Here is an 18,363-nt window from a genome sequence, read left to right as displayed (position 1 = left end):
AAGTTAAGAAGTTAGAGCTAACAAATTGGCTATGACTTTACAAAAGTTGTAAGATTGTTAATTACTATGGATAGAAATGTGAGGATGAGATGAAAACTTTATGCAGATTGGTTTTGCATTTTAGAGCTGTTCACTTAGAGATCTGGGAATATGCAGTTCCATTTCTCTTATCCCCATATGTGTGTGGGGGGAGGGGGGAGGGGCTATGTCAAAGAACAAAGCCTACAAGGATAATTGGGGTGAACAGATAGGAGCAGCAAGATCAGTCCCTTTCTCTAGGGTTTATAACAGGTTTCTTAAAGTCATTTTGTGAGCAAATCCATCAGTCCTAGGAAAAAAATTTATTTGGGTTATATAATTCCAAATAAGGAATGGGTTTAATAGGAATCTATAAGCGTTTTACATAAAAATGATTGGTAATGATTGGTTTGTACACCAGGATAGGTTTAAATTCAAGAAGGAGAAGGAAGGGAAACAAGTGAAAGATGTTAAATGAAATATGTATGTGAAGCCTGGTAAACTTTCTTATTGTATAAGACTAATTTAATAATATTTTACTATGTAGACAATTTTTGTATTCTACATATTAAGTCTTTGGTTGTTGGTTATTGATCATCTTAAATTAAGAATGTTGTACTTAAAACTATCTCAGATATCAAATTGTGAATTTTTTGTGATAAATCTCTTTACTATTACCAATACAATACTTATTATTTAGGATATGTGATCCTTGAGAGCTGAACCTATCTAAAGGTATGATTATTTGCTATTCGTGAAACTTGCTATTTGAGATAAAAATCTCTTGAGATTATAACTGAGTTTGGGTTCAGGTATGAAGAATGGATCATTAAGTCAGCAAATCCACAGTCTCAGAGAAATGCCGCTATTAAAAATTTAAAGCAAAGAAATAAACACATCTTACTCAAATTACAAACTCTGCTAAAAACTGGATGTACCAAATATAAGTTAAGTACTTTAGGAAATAAGAAATACCAAAGAAATAGAAGATAATAAGTTATCTTAATTTCAAAAACAATTGATTTGGAAAACACATCAAGGAAAAATAATTTGTGAATCAATGGAGTATCTGAAAGCTATGACCAAAAATATCATGTATTTCAAGAAATCATAAAAAAAATTGATCAAAAAGAATAAGGCAAAATGAAAATAGAATATACTGATCCACTTGCAAGATGAAACTTCCAAATGAAAACTCCCAGTAATATCACTGCTCAAATCCAGTGCTTTCAGGCCAAACAAAGAAAAAAGCACTGAAAGCAGCCAGAAAGAATTCAAGAACCACATTCAGGATCACACAAGATTTAGCAGCTACCATTTTACAGGAGTGGAGAACATGGAATGCAACATTGAAAAAGGTAAAAGATATAGATCTACAAATCAAGAATAACAAGAAAAACTGAATATAATGCTACAAAGAAAAAAAAAAAAAAAGGTATCTTCAAAGAAATAGAAGCCATCCAAGAATTCCTAAAGAAAAACCCAGAGCGGAAAAGGAACTTTGAAATACTAATATAAGAATCAAGAGAAACAAAAAGGTAAACACAAAATGAATAACTGGAAGGAACTTTATATGGATAAGCTATGTATTTTCTAATGGGGGAAGGTCCTTTCAGAAACTAAATTTCTTAAACCTCCACCAAGGGTAATGGAGTAAAATAAGAAGGCCTAAAAGTAATTTCTGTTATGTCTTGATAATTCTGAAAGAAGAAAAAAAGATAGGAAAGATACACTGGGGGAGAAAAGGAGACAAGCTTAGAGAAACTTATCTTGTATAATTGAAGTGCTCAGGTGAAAGTTTATACAAATATGGAAGGAGGAGAGGTAGGGAAAGTAGGTATCATTGGAACATTTTTTTTGCACTAAAACTGGTTTAAAAGAGCAGGAAATATACCATACTCACATAAAAGTTTTGGTATAGAAATACATTAAACTCAGCATAGATATGGGAGAAAATAGGAAGAAAGGAAAGTGGGAAATAAGAGGAAGCATAAGTTCAAGGATTAAGGCAAGACAAATCTAAACTTGGAAAGGGGATAATTAAAAGATTTGAAAAGAAACAAAGGATAAAAATCTATAATAAAGAGGGGATAGAGAACAAAGAAAAAGTTTAAGAGAATAAAATTGGAGGTAAATACACAATTAGCTTATAATTATGAATTGTGGGATGAACTCACCTCAAAAAATAGAAGAGGATATGAGAATTTTTTTATTATAGCTTTTTATTTACAAGATATATGCATGGGTAGTTTTTCAGCATTGACAATTGCAAAACCTTTTATTCCAACTTTTCCCCTCCTTCCCCCCATTCCTTCCCCCAGATGGCAGGTTGACCAATACATGTTAAATATGTTAAAGTATAAATTAAATACAATTTATGTATACATGTTCAAACAATTATTTTGCTGTACAAAAAGAATCGGACTTTGAAATAGTGTACAATTAACCTGTGAAGGAAATAAAAAATGCAGGCAGACAAAAATAGAGGGATTGGGAATTCTATGTAGTGGTTCATAGTCATCTCCCAGAGTTCTTTCACTGGGTGTAGCTAGTTCAATTCATTATTGCTCTATTGGAACTGATTTGGTTTATCTCATTGTTGAAGAGGGCCATGAGGACATGAGAATTTAAAAAGTAGAATATGATATTGGATTTAACATATAATTTAACATATTTAACAGGTATTGAAATACTTGCCATGTAGAGGAGAGGGGAGTATAAGGAAGGAAGGGAAAATTTGGAACAGAAGGTTTTGTAAGGGTCAATGTTGAAAAAATTATGTTTTGTAATATGTTTTGTAAATAAAAAGATATAATAATAAAAAGTAAATTATGATACTATTATGTTTGCAAGAAATACACTTGAAATATAAAAATTCACAAAGAATTAAGAAGAGGTTGGAGCAAATCAACTATGCTTAAACAGACAGTAGTGTTTAGAGAAGGCAACAACAAAAATAGCTTTAAAGGAGACAAATAGGAAAAATAACATTTTGCAGGAATTTAATTCTTAAAATAAAAATGCTAAATGGCACAACATCTAAATAAGGAAAAAGCTAGCAAAATTGTAATAGATCCTCAATATGCCCATCCCTAGAGCCAAACAAATAAGTTAAAAAAAAATCAGCAAAAAAGGTAGAATAAGATATAATAAGTATCTGATGATTATTGAAAGGAAATAAAAAGTCCAAATTTTTTCATAGTTGCTCTTGACACTTTTACAAAAATCAAACCTGTATTAAAACGTATAAACCTAACAAAAATGCAGAAAAGCAATAAATGCATCTTTGAGTGATATAAAATAACTAGATTAACAGAACATGAAAGACATTTAAACAACTGATTCTCAAAAAATATATATATTAAGTCACAAATCAATTTCCAAAAAGAAAAAAAACCTCTGGATCAGATAGATTCACAAAGAATTCTAAAACATTCAAAAAAAAAAAAAAAAAACCAATTCCAATTATTACACAAACTGTTTATAAAAGTAGCAAAGGAAGGATCCTACCAAATTTCTTCTCTGACACAAATATGGTCTTGATATTTAATCCATGGAGAGTCAAAACAAATAAATAAAACTATAAGTATCCTTTAATATGCTATTGCCAAATTTTTAAAATATATATTATATGTTAACAAAGAGGTCACAGCAACATATCATAAAGATAATACATTGTAAATAGGTTAGATTATACCGAGAATTGAGGGTTGGTATAATATTAGGAAAACTATAAACAATATTGGTCATATTAATAACAAAACAACAAAAACATAATTTTATCAATATTTGCAAAAAACTCCAACTTTTGACAAAATGAAACATCCATTTCTGTTAAACACACACATACACTAACCTGGGAAATATAAGAATAAATAAATCCTTAACATCGTAAATAGATACTAATTAATCAGGAATGAAGCAAAAATATCCATTTTTGCAATTCTATTTGACACAGTGCTAGACATACTAGCCTTAGTAATAAAATATAAAAAAGAAATAGAAGGGATAAGCATAGATATAGAAGAAATAAAATTATCACTTCACAGATGGTATGAGGATATAATTAGAAAACCCTAATGAATTAACTAAAGATAATTAAAATAACTTTAGGAAAGTTGCAGAATATAGAAATAACTTTACACAATCATTAACTTTTCTGCATAATACCAATAAAACTCAGCAAGAAGAAATAGAAGAATAATTTTCTATCTCTTAGAAAATAACTTCAGAATATATTGAATACTTGAGAGTGTACCTACAAAGACAAACAGGAGTGGAACTATATGAATACAACTACAAAACAGCCTTTATAGATATAAAGCAAACTTAAGTAACTGGAGAAATAATTATTATTCATTGATAGCCTGAGCTAATGTAGCAAAAATAATACTACCTAAATTAATTTATTTAGTGTTATACCAAATCACCAAAGGATTACTTTATAGACATAGGGGAAAATAAAATTCATCAATTATAAATCCAATGGGCTCTTTTCAACAATGAGATGATTGAGGCCAGTTCGCAGTGATCTTGTGATGAAGATAGCCACCTATACCCAGAGAGAAGACTGTGGGAATTGGGTGTGGATAACAACATAATTCTCTTTTTGTTGTTTGCTTGCATTTTGTTTTATTTTTTTTTCCTTTTTGATCAGATTTTTCTTGTGCAGCATAATTATAAAAATATGTATACATATATTTGGATTTAACTTTAATATATTGGATTTTTTTTTTTTTAATGAGGCAATTGGAGCTAAGTGACTTGCCCAGGGTCACACAGCCAGGAAATGTTAAGTGTCTGAAGCCAGGTTTGAACTTGGGTCCTCTGGACTTCAGGGATAGAGTACATCTACTGCACCATTTAGCTGCCCCAATATCCCTTTTTTTTTTTTTTTTTTTTTTTTTAAATTAACATGGATAGCATATATTGGATTACTTGCCATCTAGGGGAGGAGGTGGGGGAAAGGAGGGAAGAAATGAAATACAAGGTTTTGCAAAGATCACTGTTGAAAAATTATCCATGCATATGTTTTAAAAATAAAAAGTTGTAATAAAAAATAATAAAGTCCCCAAACTACAAGGGAAATAATGAAAAGAAGTGGGAAAGAAAAGGGACCTAAAATACCAAATAATAAACTATACAAGAAAATAGTTATTCTTCAAACAATTTGATACTGGCTAAAAAAAATCAATCAGTGGAACAAATTAGGTGGGTATTCAACCTATGGAAGAAAAAATATCTGGGAGTCTAGTATTCAATAAATCCCCAAATTCCAATTACTAGGGCAAAAAACTCACTATTTGGCAAAAAAAAAAAAAAAAAAAAAAAAAAAAAAAAACAACTTGAGAAAACTGGACAGATCTGGCAGAAATTAGATCAACATCTTTCACCTTATACCAAGACAAATTTCAAACAAATACATGCACAGATTTGAAAGATTATAACAGAGAAACAAGGAAGAAACTATCTTTCAGATCTTTGGATAAAGGAAGAGTTTATGGCTAAATAAGGAACAAAGAGGATTACAGAAAATAAAACAGACAATTTTGGTTACATAAAATTTATGTTTTTGTACAAATTCTATGCTGCTAAGATTAGAAGAGAAACAGTTAACTGGAAGGAAAAATCTTTGTAGCAAATTTCTATGGAAAAGATCTCATTTCTAAGATATATAAGGAACTAGTTCAAATTTAAAAGAACCATTATGCAGTTGATAAATGATCTAAAGATATTAACCGGCAGTTCTCAAGAGAACCCCCCACACACAAACTATCTATATTCTTATTTGAAAAATAAAAAGATGTTTCAAATCACTAGTAGCTAAAGAAATACAAAATTACTCTGAGATTTCCACTCATACTCATCAAAATGGCAAAACTAACAACAACAACAACAACAAAAGGATCACAAATTTGGAGGAGCTGCAAGAAAAAAGATACACTGATAAAGTGTTTTGGGAGCCATGAATTGAGGCAACAATTCTGGAAAGCAATTTGGAATTTTACGCAAAAATATATTAAAATTGCATGTCCTTTGACCTAGTAAAAGAGGAAAAGATTCTATATGCACAAAAATATTTATAACAGTTCTTTGATGGTGGCAGACCACCAAAACACTAAAGGAGTGCCTATCTTTTGTGGAATGATTGAACAAATTATGGTATATGATGTAATGAAATACCATTGTGCTGTAAGAAATGAAGGAGATAATTTCAGAGAGATCTGGGAAAATTTGTATAAACTGACTCAGGGTAAAGGAAACAACTAGAAGAACACTTTAAACTATAGCTTCAATATTTTAAATGTAAATGACTATATGAAAGACACAAATAAGCATTTAAATATTAGTTCATATTATTGCTCAAGAAGGATCCTGCCAATCTCATCACAGAGAAATGATGGACTAATATGTAGAATAAGAAACACATTTTTGGATGTGGCCAAGGTGGAAATTTGTTTTCTTTGATTGTGTCTTGATTATAATACAAAGTATCTTTCTTCTGTCTTCTAAATGGATTGGAGAGATAAGGGGAAGGGGGGAAATTTGCTTACTAATAGAAAAAAATGAAAAATTATTTTTTAAAATTAAAATACTCCTTTTACTCTTACCTAGAACAGCTATATTCTTTCCTTTTGTAACAGCAATATGCAGGAAAATTCATTTTATTGATAAAGACTTTATTAGTCTCTTAAGTCTGCCCCATCCCTACCCTTTTTTAGGAGACAGTTGGAGTTAAGTCACTTGCCCAGAATCACATAACTAGCAAATTTCTTAGCAATATTTGAACTCAGGTCTTCCTGATTCCAGAACCAATGCTCTATCCACAGCACCACCTAGTTATCCTCTATTCTGTTCCCTTTCATGAGAATTAGGTTGGTATTGTGCAAGGAACATCTGATTACTAAATTAAATTACTAAATACTTTTAGCTATGCTCTCCTAGGAAACTTATTTTATTTCTGTGAAGAATATCATAACCACTGTCTCCTTACCAAATCATTCATTAGAATCCTATTCCTTAATTTTTTAATAATCAAAAAAGCCATATAAGGAAGCAATTTCAGATTATCCAGATGGAATTAAAGCACCAAGTACAAACTTATTAGTTTGTTTGCTATATCAATGTGTTTCCTGTGATCTAGTAACTTAATTACTGCATGCCAAAGGTCATCAAAATGAGAAAAATTAGCAAAATTATATAAAAATCTAGTTACTGGGGACAAATAAGCTTAAAGTTGACACAGAAGTATTTCTTGTCTTTCTTCTTTCCTCCCTCCCTTCTCATTCTAGAGGTAGCTTGCTAGATTGTAAAGCAATTCTATATTACAGTAAAATATGCCCCTTGATCAGAGAATCCATATCATGTTTGTGTACTTTAAGAACTTGAATCAGCTGATTGTCAAGAGTTCTAGAATCTCAAAGTAATGGGTTATTTATAAATGAGCACCGAATTGAGATTGGCCACCCCAAACCATCCAGATATTTAGAAATATTCCACAGTGATATTAAAAAAAAATACTTCATGTAGATTATTTGCAAATGTAAAACAATGAAGAAATCAAAACATAGCAAAAGGAAATGATTTGCAGACCTTTGTAACGAGCCTGGAGAATCTAATGAACCTATCTTCAGTTTCTTGCTCCATCCACAGACTTGCAGTTACTACTTCTCAGAGAGTCTTCTTAATCATAATCAAGATTAAGGAAGGAAGCTAGCGAGAGTAAATAACTCTGACCTCAAGGACTGCCTCCTGACCTCACTGACTAGAAATGCTGTGACTTTATAATAAAATCTTCATTATACACAAAAATGGATGGCAAAAACATGAAGATTACATAGAAACTCAAGGATAATCCAGACATTTTATTATGTTTGGGAATTCAGTCAGAGACAGGATGATATAGTGAAATATCATTGAATTTGGAATTAGAAGACCTTGCTGTTATTCCTTTTTTCTTCTTGATTAGTCATTTTTTCAGTGGTATCCTGGGACCTTATTTGGGGTTTTCTTGGCAAAGCTACCAGAGTGGTTTGAATTTGCTTCTCTACCTTAATTTTTCAGATGGGGAAATGAAGCAAACAAGGTTGAGTAATGACTTGGCCAGGGTCAGTATCTGAGGCCAGATTTGAACTCAGGAAGATAAGTCTTCCTGGCTTCAGATCTAGTGTACTACTGCACTACCTAGCTATCCTAGATCAATTATTGACCAAGTGAATAAGTTATCATCTTTGAGCCCATTTCTTTATGTGTTAAAGCTCTAGATCTCAAAGATTATGTAAATGAGGCCCCAGGTCATACAAGTAGGAAGCAGTTCTGATTTCTGATTCCAGAAACACTCTGAAATTGTGATGTTAACAATTCTTGTAATACCTATTTCACAGGAGTTTTCTTATGAAAATATTTTGAGGGCAGGTAGTTGGTACAGTGGCACACCAGCCCTGAAGTCAGGAGCATCTGAGTTCAAATTTGACCTTAGACATTTAATGCTTCCTAGCTGGGTGACCCTAGGACCCCAATAGGCTCAGCAAAAAAATAAACATATATATATGTATACATATATATTTTTTAAATTAGAAATGTTATGTAAATGTTAAGTAGGTATGGTACATTGGAGTCAAGAAGTCTTGTATTCAAAGTTGGCCTCAGATACTTTCTACTCTTTCTCAGTTTCCTCAATTTGCATCCCTTTTTCCTCAACTAGTATCCCCTCTAAAAGAATGTAACACCTATCTTGAAGATTCTTATAACATTTATAAAGTACTTTCTAAGCTTTAAGTTGTTTTTCAATTGTGTCCAATTCTTTGCAATCCCTTTCTTTGGGGGGTTCTAGCAAAGATACCAGAGAATTTTGCTATTTTTTTCCAGCTCATTTTATAGATGAGGAAACTGAGGCAAACAGGGTTAAGTGATTTTCCCCAGGGTTACACAGCAAGTAAGTTTCTAAGGCCAGAGTTGAATTCAGGTCTTCCTAAATCCAGACTTAGCACTCTATCCACTGTGGCATCAAGCTGCCCTTGTAAACCTTAAAATGCTATATAAACACTAGATAATAATTATTGTTGTTGTTGGGTTTTTTTTTGTGTGTGTGTGTGTGTGTGTGTGTGTGTGTGTGTGTGTGTATACACACCCTTATTGCCCTTCTCTACTTGACTCCTCACTTTTCCTTACTGCCTTTAGCTTAAGAAGACTGCATCTTTTGGATAATATTTTCACAGAAAATAGAATTACCTATATCACCTTTTTATCCCCTAAAATTTAAGAAATTTTTGTGTGTGTATGTGTGTGTATGTGTGTGTGTGTGTGTCCCAACAGCCACTAATGTCAATTGTTTTCTAAGATTCAGAAATATAGGACTTAGCCATTACAAATATAGCCAGGGATAGTACTCCTCAGATTGGATATGGAGCTTTTCAAATAAGAGAGGCTTTAACTATGATTTGAGCTGCCATCTAGGGCATTCTTTAACAACAAATAGCAAAGTCTTTAGTTGGGGCAGAATAGCAAAGTAAAGAATTTATGTCAATCGAACCACAACATATCTCTAACCTGTGGATGGCTGGAGCCTAACAAAGCAGACGAGAGATAGGAGAGGAAGTTTAATTTCAGGATGAGGAAAACAGGTTTGCAGATTAAAGTCTTTCTGAAGAGGGCTTGTGGCTTCATTACTGAACAATTGGAACTAGTTTGAATAATCTCGTTAATTGAAGAGAGCCACATCCATCAGAATTGATCATTATGTAATTTTGTTGTTAACGTATATAATGATCTCCAGGTTCTGCTCATTTCACTTAGCATCAGTTCATGTAAGTCTCTCCAGGCTTCTCTGAAATCATCCTGTTGGTTGTTTCTTACAGAACAATAGTATTCCATAACATTCCTATATCATAGTTTACTCAGCCATTTTCCAATTGATGGCCATCCATTCAGTTTCCAATTTCTAGCCACTACAAAGAGGACTCCACAAACATTTTTGCATATGTGGGTCTCTTTCCCTCCTTTAAGATCTCTTTGGGATATAAGCCCAGTAGTAACACTACTGGTCAAAGGGTATGCACAGTTTGATAACTTTTATGAGCATAGTTCCAAATTGCTCTCCAGAATGTCTGGATACATTCACAGTTCCACCAACAATGTATCAGTATCTCAGTTTTCCCACATCCCCTCCAACATTCATCATTATCTTTTCCTGTCATCTTAGCCAATCTGAGAGGTGTGTAGTGGTATCTCAGAGTTGTTTTAATTTGCATTTCTCTGATCAAATAGTGATTTGAAGCATCTTTTCATGTGACTACAAATAGTTTCAATTTGTTTGTCTGAAAATAGTCTGTTCATATCTTTTGACCATTTATTGATCATGGCTTGATTTCTTTTAAATTTGAGTCAATTCTCTATATGTTTTAGAAATGAGGCCTTTATCAGAACCTTTGAATGTAAAAATGTTTTCCCACTTTATTCCTTCCATTCTAATCTTGTCTGCATTAGTTTTGTTTGTACAAAAACTTAACATTTAATATGATCAAATTATCTATTTTGTGATCAGTCTCTAGTTCTTCTTTGGTCACAAATTCCTTTCTCCTCCACAGGTCCACCCACTCCTTGGCTTTCTCTTTTTATCATGTAGGCCATGTGAGTTAACAGTTTTCCTTTGCTCTATGTGACCTATCTTTATATTTTTTAATGATACCCATTATATCACTTTTCCTTCATAATTACTTTATAATGAGGGGGCAAGCTGGTCATAACCATTATGTGCTTTTCCGATGTCCTTTGCAGGTGTGGTAGTAGTAGTATTTCTAAGGTCTTTGCCATATAGACTGGGCTAGTTATTCCTAAGGTCATATTCCATGTAGGATAAGCTGATTTTTACTTAAAAGTCATTGAAACTGTCCTCAAGACATGTTTGGCTCCAGGGATTATGGCTTTAATTACTGATGTAGCTTCTAGGCCATCTGAATACAAAAAGGATTAAGAGCTTGAGAACTCCAATTATTCCCTCATGCTTCTGACTTAGGTCCACCACCACTGATAACAGGCAACAAACTCCACTCAACTGAATCAAGGCTGTATCCTTGAATATTTTTTTTCCATACTATGTCTAAGTAAAGTTCCTTTTTTAATTGCCAAATTAACATCTTTGAACCTGGAGTACCAGATCAACCTGGTCAGCCATAGGTTATTTCATTTGATGAGACTGGCAGAATTGGAACAACAACCTTTACCAAGTCATGACCCAAAGGAACAACTATTATGAGGAAAGAGCCTGCCAATTCCACTAACCCCACCATCAACTGCCAACTAATCACTAATAGGCAGATAAACTCAAAAGCAGTGCTCCATTGTCCCAGATTATTAGCATCCAAAAGATAAATTTTATGTTGTTTTTTTTTTGTTTTTAGATTCAATAAAAAGGAAGCCCAACGGAATACTAATACAGTGGTACCTCAGCACTGTTGTTAATTGCTTCCAGAAGGCATGATGATTAGTGAAAGCATGTACCAAATGAATTTTCCCCATAAGGAGTACATCTCCAGTTGACAGCCTAACCATCCTTCCTCATCCAAGTCCTCAAAGGGACATGTGGGACTTTCCGATGCAGAGAAATGAGCCAGCCCAGCTGTACTCCTCCTTTTTTGGCCCAACTCACTTTCTAAAAGGAACAAGGACCTTTATATTCTCCCCAACTCACGTTGCCCAAGCTCTCTTGACCCCTTTCTCACTACCACTCCCCTTTTACTCCCAACCCCTCTGTATAGACATGGCTCCTGTTGCTGCTGCTGCTACCTTTCCTCCTGTTTAGCATACTGGCACTCTGTTCCCCTTCCAGTACTACTGTTTTGGGATTCAGGAGACTATATACTTCAATCACATTTTCTGCCCTTCCACTTGCCTGCCAATATGACAACCTTAGCCAACTTAACGACCTCAGCATCATGGACTCCAACCTGACAACCCTGAGCATAGCTGTTGTCACTAGGGAGGAGCTGCCCTGAATGCTGAACAGGTGTCAAGTGCTGAAGCATTTTTTTTCTCTTCTATTTGGAAGAGTTTCCAAGCACATAAGTGCTCAAGTACCATTGAATTTTTACATTTTTCAGTCAAATGTATGATGGCAAGATGTGGTTTACTGTTTTTGTAGGCCAGGCCTGACAGGAATTTGTTTTGCTTAACTATGCATATTTGTCAACAAGGATTTTGTTTTTCATTTTCTTTTTTTTTAAATTGTGACTAGGAGAGAGGGACAGAAGAAAAAAACTTGCTAATTGATGGAGAAAGAAATCATCTACAAGCTCAAATTTCAAAAGTAATTATGTGTGAAAAAAAATTTAAGAGATTTATGAGCACTACAATACAAGATGATCAAGTGTGGAATTAAAATTCTTGTTACCTTTGGACAAATAATAAAAAAATTTCTTCCCACTTTATTTGCTTCTTCAAGGAGAAACTATGTACCATTTTTGCTGCAACTTCCTTCTGGTTTTGCTTATTGTGACAATGTCAAAAGTAATAGTCATTTCCTCCAATTGCATATCCATGTGTCAGTCATTAGAAAAGATGCTCAAATGTAATGAATCAACAAGCAAATTCCTGTTTATAGATGGTCTAAAACCAGCATTTCTTAGTGACTTCTGCCCTGTTTTCCATCAGTGTGTGTCATTGTGATCACACAGCCATTGTGAACCCAGAGCCACCTATCTTGAATGGGGCATTTAAACAAGAACTTATGGAGGGTACATCTGGTATACTGTGAGCATTCAAAAAATATCAAATAGTTTTAAGATATCTTTCAATCTCTTGCCTATATCTGAAGAGTCCCAGGAACCACTAATATAAATTATTTTTTGAGAATGAAAAACAAATGACTTAACCAAATTAGCTAGGAACACTAGCAGACCTCAGGTCTAGTATGGAGCTCTTTGAATGAGAAGGGTTATATAAACATAATTTGAGCCCTCCTCCCATCTAATGCATTCTCTAATAACAAATAGCAAAGCCTTTAATTGGGACATAACAGCAAAGTAAATAATGAAACATTTTCCCTACAATCTCCCATAGATAGCCATACTAGGCAGACAGTTCACATTCCTAGGGTTAAACCTCAACCAGAATACTTTTCACCCCTTTCTGAGCTACTACCTATGTTCTACTACACCCTCTCTAGCTTCTATCCCTCTCTGCCTGACCCTAACCCTGTTTCTCTAAAGCTACAGCTAGGCTTTTTCACTTGTAATGAAATGTTATTGCCTAGATAATTTTTCCACCAAACTGTAACTATTTGCTGGGGTTGTATGTATTTGCTGCAACTTTTCCCTTAAAAGGTTGTTATCATTCTTTTGTAAGACTGCTCAATGCCTAGAATTAATCAACATTCTTTTAATTTTTTATTAGTCATAGACTCATGCAGAAAACATAGAAAATAATCCCTCAAACCAATGTTGTTTTTTTTTTGAGGCAATCAGGGTTAAGTGACTTGTCCAGTATCACCCAGTTAAGTGTCTGAGGCTATATTTGAACTCAAGTCCTCCTGACTTAAGGGCCAGTGCTTTATCTACTGCATCATCAATATGTTTTTAAAACACACACTCTCTAGGACCTTTCAAGAATAATTTTAACTAATATTCCTTAATATTTAAATTGAAACAGGGAAATTTCTTAAATCCCTGCAAGCATCAGGCCCACTGTACATTATCCTAGAACATGTCTTAAAAAGGCAGATCAGAGTGGGGCAGAGGAGGCAATTTTTGCTGTGTTCCTGTGGCTATACACCATGCTTATGTCCTCCTTATGCAAATTTTCTTCTGAAATAGCATTACCTTCTCAAAAGAAATAAACTACAGAAACTTTATATTCTGTCAAATACCTTGAACTTTGTGAGAGCTCAATCTGATTGTCAATAATTGATAGGTAAATGTCACTACCTAGACAAATGTTCTCTTCTCTGGGAATGGTAAAGAAAAACCCACTGGTAAATATTAATTTTCTGTGCCTTAGTTTCTCCATCTGTAAAATATTAATTACATTGCCTACTATACTAAGCAAGCAATTCATTTACCTATTAAAAACAATAGAAGAATGCTGGGAAGATGGCAGAGTAGGTCAGAAAATTCCAAGTTCTCCAGATTTCCCCCACCAAAAAAAATTACCCCTCAAAGTAAATGAAGACCAGCGAAAAGCAAATAAGACTTGGGACAGAACAAGGTCCTCCTGGGACAGGAGGAGAATATCCCAAAAAAGATCCCAGGACTGAGGTTTAGCTGGTGTGAAGTGTAAACAATCCCCAGCTAGCTCTAATGAACCAGCAAGTAGTGAGCCCTGGGGCTAGCTGGGTTCAGAAGTAGCTTCAACTCGAACCATGGGTATTTTTACCATCTAGGCAGTATAGGTATTTGGGGGGGTCTAAGTCCAAGAAGACTGAGGGAACCTCTGCTGATAAGGAACACCAGGCCCTGCTGTGCTGCTGAGATGTGATCCTGGGTGAGAAAGAACCAGCACAGGTCTAGTGAGTTCAGAAGCAGTGGGGCAGAGTAGCAGCTGACAGGTAGCACTTACAGGAAGGTAGCATTCTTGGATTGGGTTCCAAGGTAGAGATCAGAATGGAAACAAAGCCATTCCAGACTAGAAGTGATTACACTAACAAGCTCTTATTTTAAAAAACAAACAAAAAACAAAAAACAGAGGAGAAAGAACCCAATCATAGAAAGTTACTATGGGAATAGAGAAGACCAAGATTCTTTTTCAGATGAGGATACTGAAGTAAAAAAAAAAAAAAAGTCTCTCCTACCCCCAAGAGTACTGTGAAATAGTTTCCTGTCCAAAAATAATTTGTAGAACTCAAAAAAAGACTTTAAAAGTAAAATGAGAAAGAATGAGGAAAAACTAAAGTAAAAAAACAATAAGAACAATCCAAGAAAAACAAGATTATGAAAAGAAAGTCAACCAACTAGAAAAGGAGATCCAGACTCTAAAAAAAAAGAAAATAAATCTTTGAAAATTAGAATTTGGCAAGTGGAAGCCAGTGAAATTATGAGACCAAGAAATAGTGAAACAAAATATAAAAAAATTTTTTTAAATAGAAGAGACCATGAGATATTTCATAAGAAAAAATGATCTGGAGAACAAATCAAGAAGAGAAAACATAAGACTAATTAGTCTCTTTCAAAGTTATAATAAAAAAGAGCCTTCATACAATAACACAAGAAATAATTAAAGAAAATTGTCCTGAATAAGAACAACAACAAGGGAGAAAAATAGAAATAGAAAAAAAAAAATCCACTGATCAACATTTCAAAGACATCCTACAAGGAAAACATACAGGAATATGATTGCTAAATTTCAAAACTGTTAGATCAAAGACAAACTTTTACGAGCAATAACAACAAAAAGTAATTTAAATATGCTGCAGCTGCAATTAGAATTGCACAGAATTTATTAGCAGCTACAATAAAAGACTGCAGTTCTTGGAATACTATAATTGACAAATCAAAAGACCTAGGGTTGCAGCTGAAAACATTATATGCAGCAAACTAAAATATAATAATGAATGGAAAAAATTGAACATTCAATGAATTGTCAGATTTTCAGGATTTTGTTTCAAACATGAAATCAATAGAAAATTTAACAGAGCTGATGCGGGCATAGCCCCCTTTAAGATTCCTTGTCTGATCTACAATTTCCTTTGGGACTGACCTTTGATTACAAGATCTGGTCAAAACCACCCTTTTGTATTCCCAGGGGAGAGATCCTATCTGAGCCAGTTTTGGGCTTGTACCCAGCCCCCACCGGATCTGAGCTGGCTTGGATTTTCTCAACCCCCAACTATCTGCTCAGGTTTCCCCAAAACAGTTTCTTCCTTATCTGAAAAGCCCGCCAAGAATTTACCCACTGGCTCAGGCTTCTTGAAGCAGATAAAAACAGCCAAGGTAGAATCATCCTTTCCCGCTGCTGCTTTCTGTCTATATCTTCCTCTATCTAATGCCTTTTACTAACCACACTTTAACCTTGCTTCCAAACCTTGCAATAAACCTTGTTTTTATCAATCTAGGTTTTTGGACCTGTAAATTCATTTACAGGGGACTCTCGCCGCCACTAGACCTGATTTAACTTTGTATCCTTGCACCAAATCCTAAGGGGTTGCAGGGGAGCTCCATGTGACTCCCTGAACCCCAATCCTGCCACTAGACCTCAGTTAATCCTATTGAGGTATATACCTCATCATTAGGTATTTACCTCGTCATTTGGTTCCCTGTTACCTCATCAGAGCCATTGTGGAAGACTAATTTCAAGGGACTCAATAAGGACAAATTGTTTATGTTTTATATGTGGAAATGTAAACTATATATCTAATTTGGTCATTAATGATTGGGTAGTCCAAAAGAAAGATTAGGATAGAATTGAAATGATGTGACTCTTAAAAAAAAAAAAAATGCAAAACCTGAGGAAAGGTGTAAAAACAGTAATTATGTATATGAATGAGGTGTTAGAGCAAGAACTGACAAAGAGGAATTAGATGGGGAGGGGGCTGGTAGTTCTGAAATCCTACTCATATTGTGAGTTAAAGAGGGACTAATACATATACATCCAGAAGAGTATAAGAGCTTCCAAAATCTACAGAGAAATAGGGGAAGGAATAGGATAAGTCTGGATATAAAAGGATGTATAGATTAATAGAAGTGGGATAAGGCGTATAAATTAATGGGAATGGGATAAAGAGGGAGGTAAAGTTGGTGGGAGAAAATAAGAATAGGATGGGGAAGGGGTGATGTACCTGTGTGGGCAGGAAAGTTATGAGTAAAAGTAAAGTAGAAGAGTTAGCTGAGATAGAAAATAAAAGATACATACAAACACAATAACAATGATCAGGAATAGAATTTATTAGGATAAAAAAGTAAGGGTGTAGTAATCATCGATCTCAGACAATGTAAAAAAAAAAATTCTATCAAGAGAAAAATCTGCATTAAATAATCAGCCATAGTAGTATTATTTTAGATGTATGTATAGGCATGTATATATGCATATATACATATGTGTGTTGCATATTATGTATGTGTATGTGTGTGTATGTGTGAGTGTGTATATATGTATATATACACACTATATAAGTATACACACAAAAATATTTACATATTCATGCTTGTTTGGGGAATGTGAAGGAGGGAGCAAAAGGAAAAAGTAAAAAGAGTGCAGCAGGCTACAAGGAAGCAAAATAGTTATGAATAAAGTTTCTACTATTATATATGTTTTCTTGAAATGGAAATTTATTATGACATATTTTGAATCCTCATGTTCTGCTGGGCACATGACAATTTTATTTATTTTTTTGTCTTTTTCTATTTTGTTTTTTTTTTCTTATTTTGAATTTAAATTTTAATTCTATTTTCTATTTAAGTTTTGAACTTTTGAAAAAATTAAGCTTGTAAAAATATATTGCCTTCCCCATTAGATAATGTGTCAAAGAATAAGAGCAAATAGTTCTTAAAAGAATTATAAACTATCGACAATTATATAAAAAGTGCTCTAAGTAAAAACAATGCAATTTAAAACAATCCTCACGCTGAGAAAACTGGCAAAGATGACAAAATATAGGAATTATCAATGAAGGATGAATTGTAGAAAAATAGGCATTGTTGATGTATCTGTAAATTGGAACAATTGTAGAAAGCAACTTGGAATTGTAGAGGAAAATTCTGTACTTTGTGTTTAGATATAAGCCTGCCAGAAACAATTTTATTAATTTATATGATTGTGATAAGCATTTTTGTTTAGAATGAGAAACAAGATTGATAGAGACAACCCATAACTCTGAAAATCTCTCTTAAACCATTTTCTAGTTAAAATTTATGACATCCTCAAAATAGACAAAATTCTCCCATAAGTTAAAATATAATTATAGCAATCACAGTAAAGTTACATGAACATTTTGCCTCATCAAACAGAACAATGGTCACTTAACTTTCAGTATACCCTTGTAAAAATCATTTTTCTAAAACTATTCACTCTTCCTTTGATCATTCTCTTTTAGTATTCTCCTTTCCATCAGGTTAAAGGTAAACTCAAAAGATTATTACCATTAAATGAAGTAATCAAAGAAACTTCTTCCTCCTTCTCTTATTCTAATCATTATCCTTATCTAGTTAAAGTGGATCATTCCAGGGTTTGAAACTTCATGAAGGAATCCTTTCTTGGACAGATTTGGAAAAAAGAGCATAGTTTTGGATTTGATAAAGAAAAACTGATAAGATTTTCCTTTCAGATTATTCAAAAGGCTTCTGACTAGATCAGATTTTTTAATGCTTTTAAAAGATTTTTAAAATGGTATGAATATATTAATCTGCTTCAATGAAATCA

The 18,363-nt window shown here is 33.5% G+C and overlaps 1 protein-coding gene across 2 annotated transcripts in view; it reads right to left on the bottom strand.

Moving 5' to 3' along the window:
• METTL9 (methyltransferase 9, His-X-His N1(pi)-histidine) overlaps window positions 1–7,706 on the bottom strand; it is a 64,968-nt gene extending 57,262 nt beyond the window's left edge. Inside the window, exon 1 of one of the 2 annotated variants that reach the window (XM_074281035.1) lies at window positions 7,612–7,706. In XM_074281035.1, coding sequence (XP_074137136.1) covers window positions 7,612–7,665 — 54 coding nt within the window. In that variant the 5' untranslated portion in view covers window positions 7,666–7,706. The remainder of the gene's footprint in view (window positions 1–7,611) is intronic. The other variant, XM_074281034.1, reaches the window with a different exon arrangement.
• Window positions 7,707–18,363: the final 10,657 nt, after the last annotated feature.

This window comes from Sminthopsis crassicaudata, chromosome 1 (genome assembly GCF_048593235.1).
Source record: "Sminthopsis crassicaudata isolate SCR6 chromosome 1, ASM4859323v1, whole genome shotgun sequence".
Classification (NCBI taxonomy): Eukaryota; Metazoa; Chordata; class Mammalia; order Dasyuromorphia; family Dasyuridae; genus Sminthopsis; species Sminthopsis crassicaudata.
Note: the sequence above shows the minus strand (reverse complement) of the source record. Positions and strands in the feature narration are given on the sequence as shown.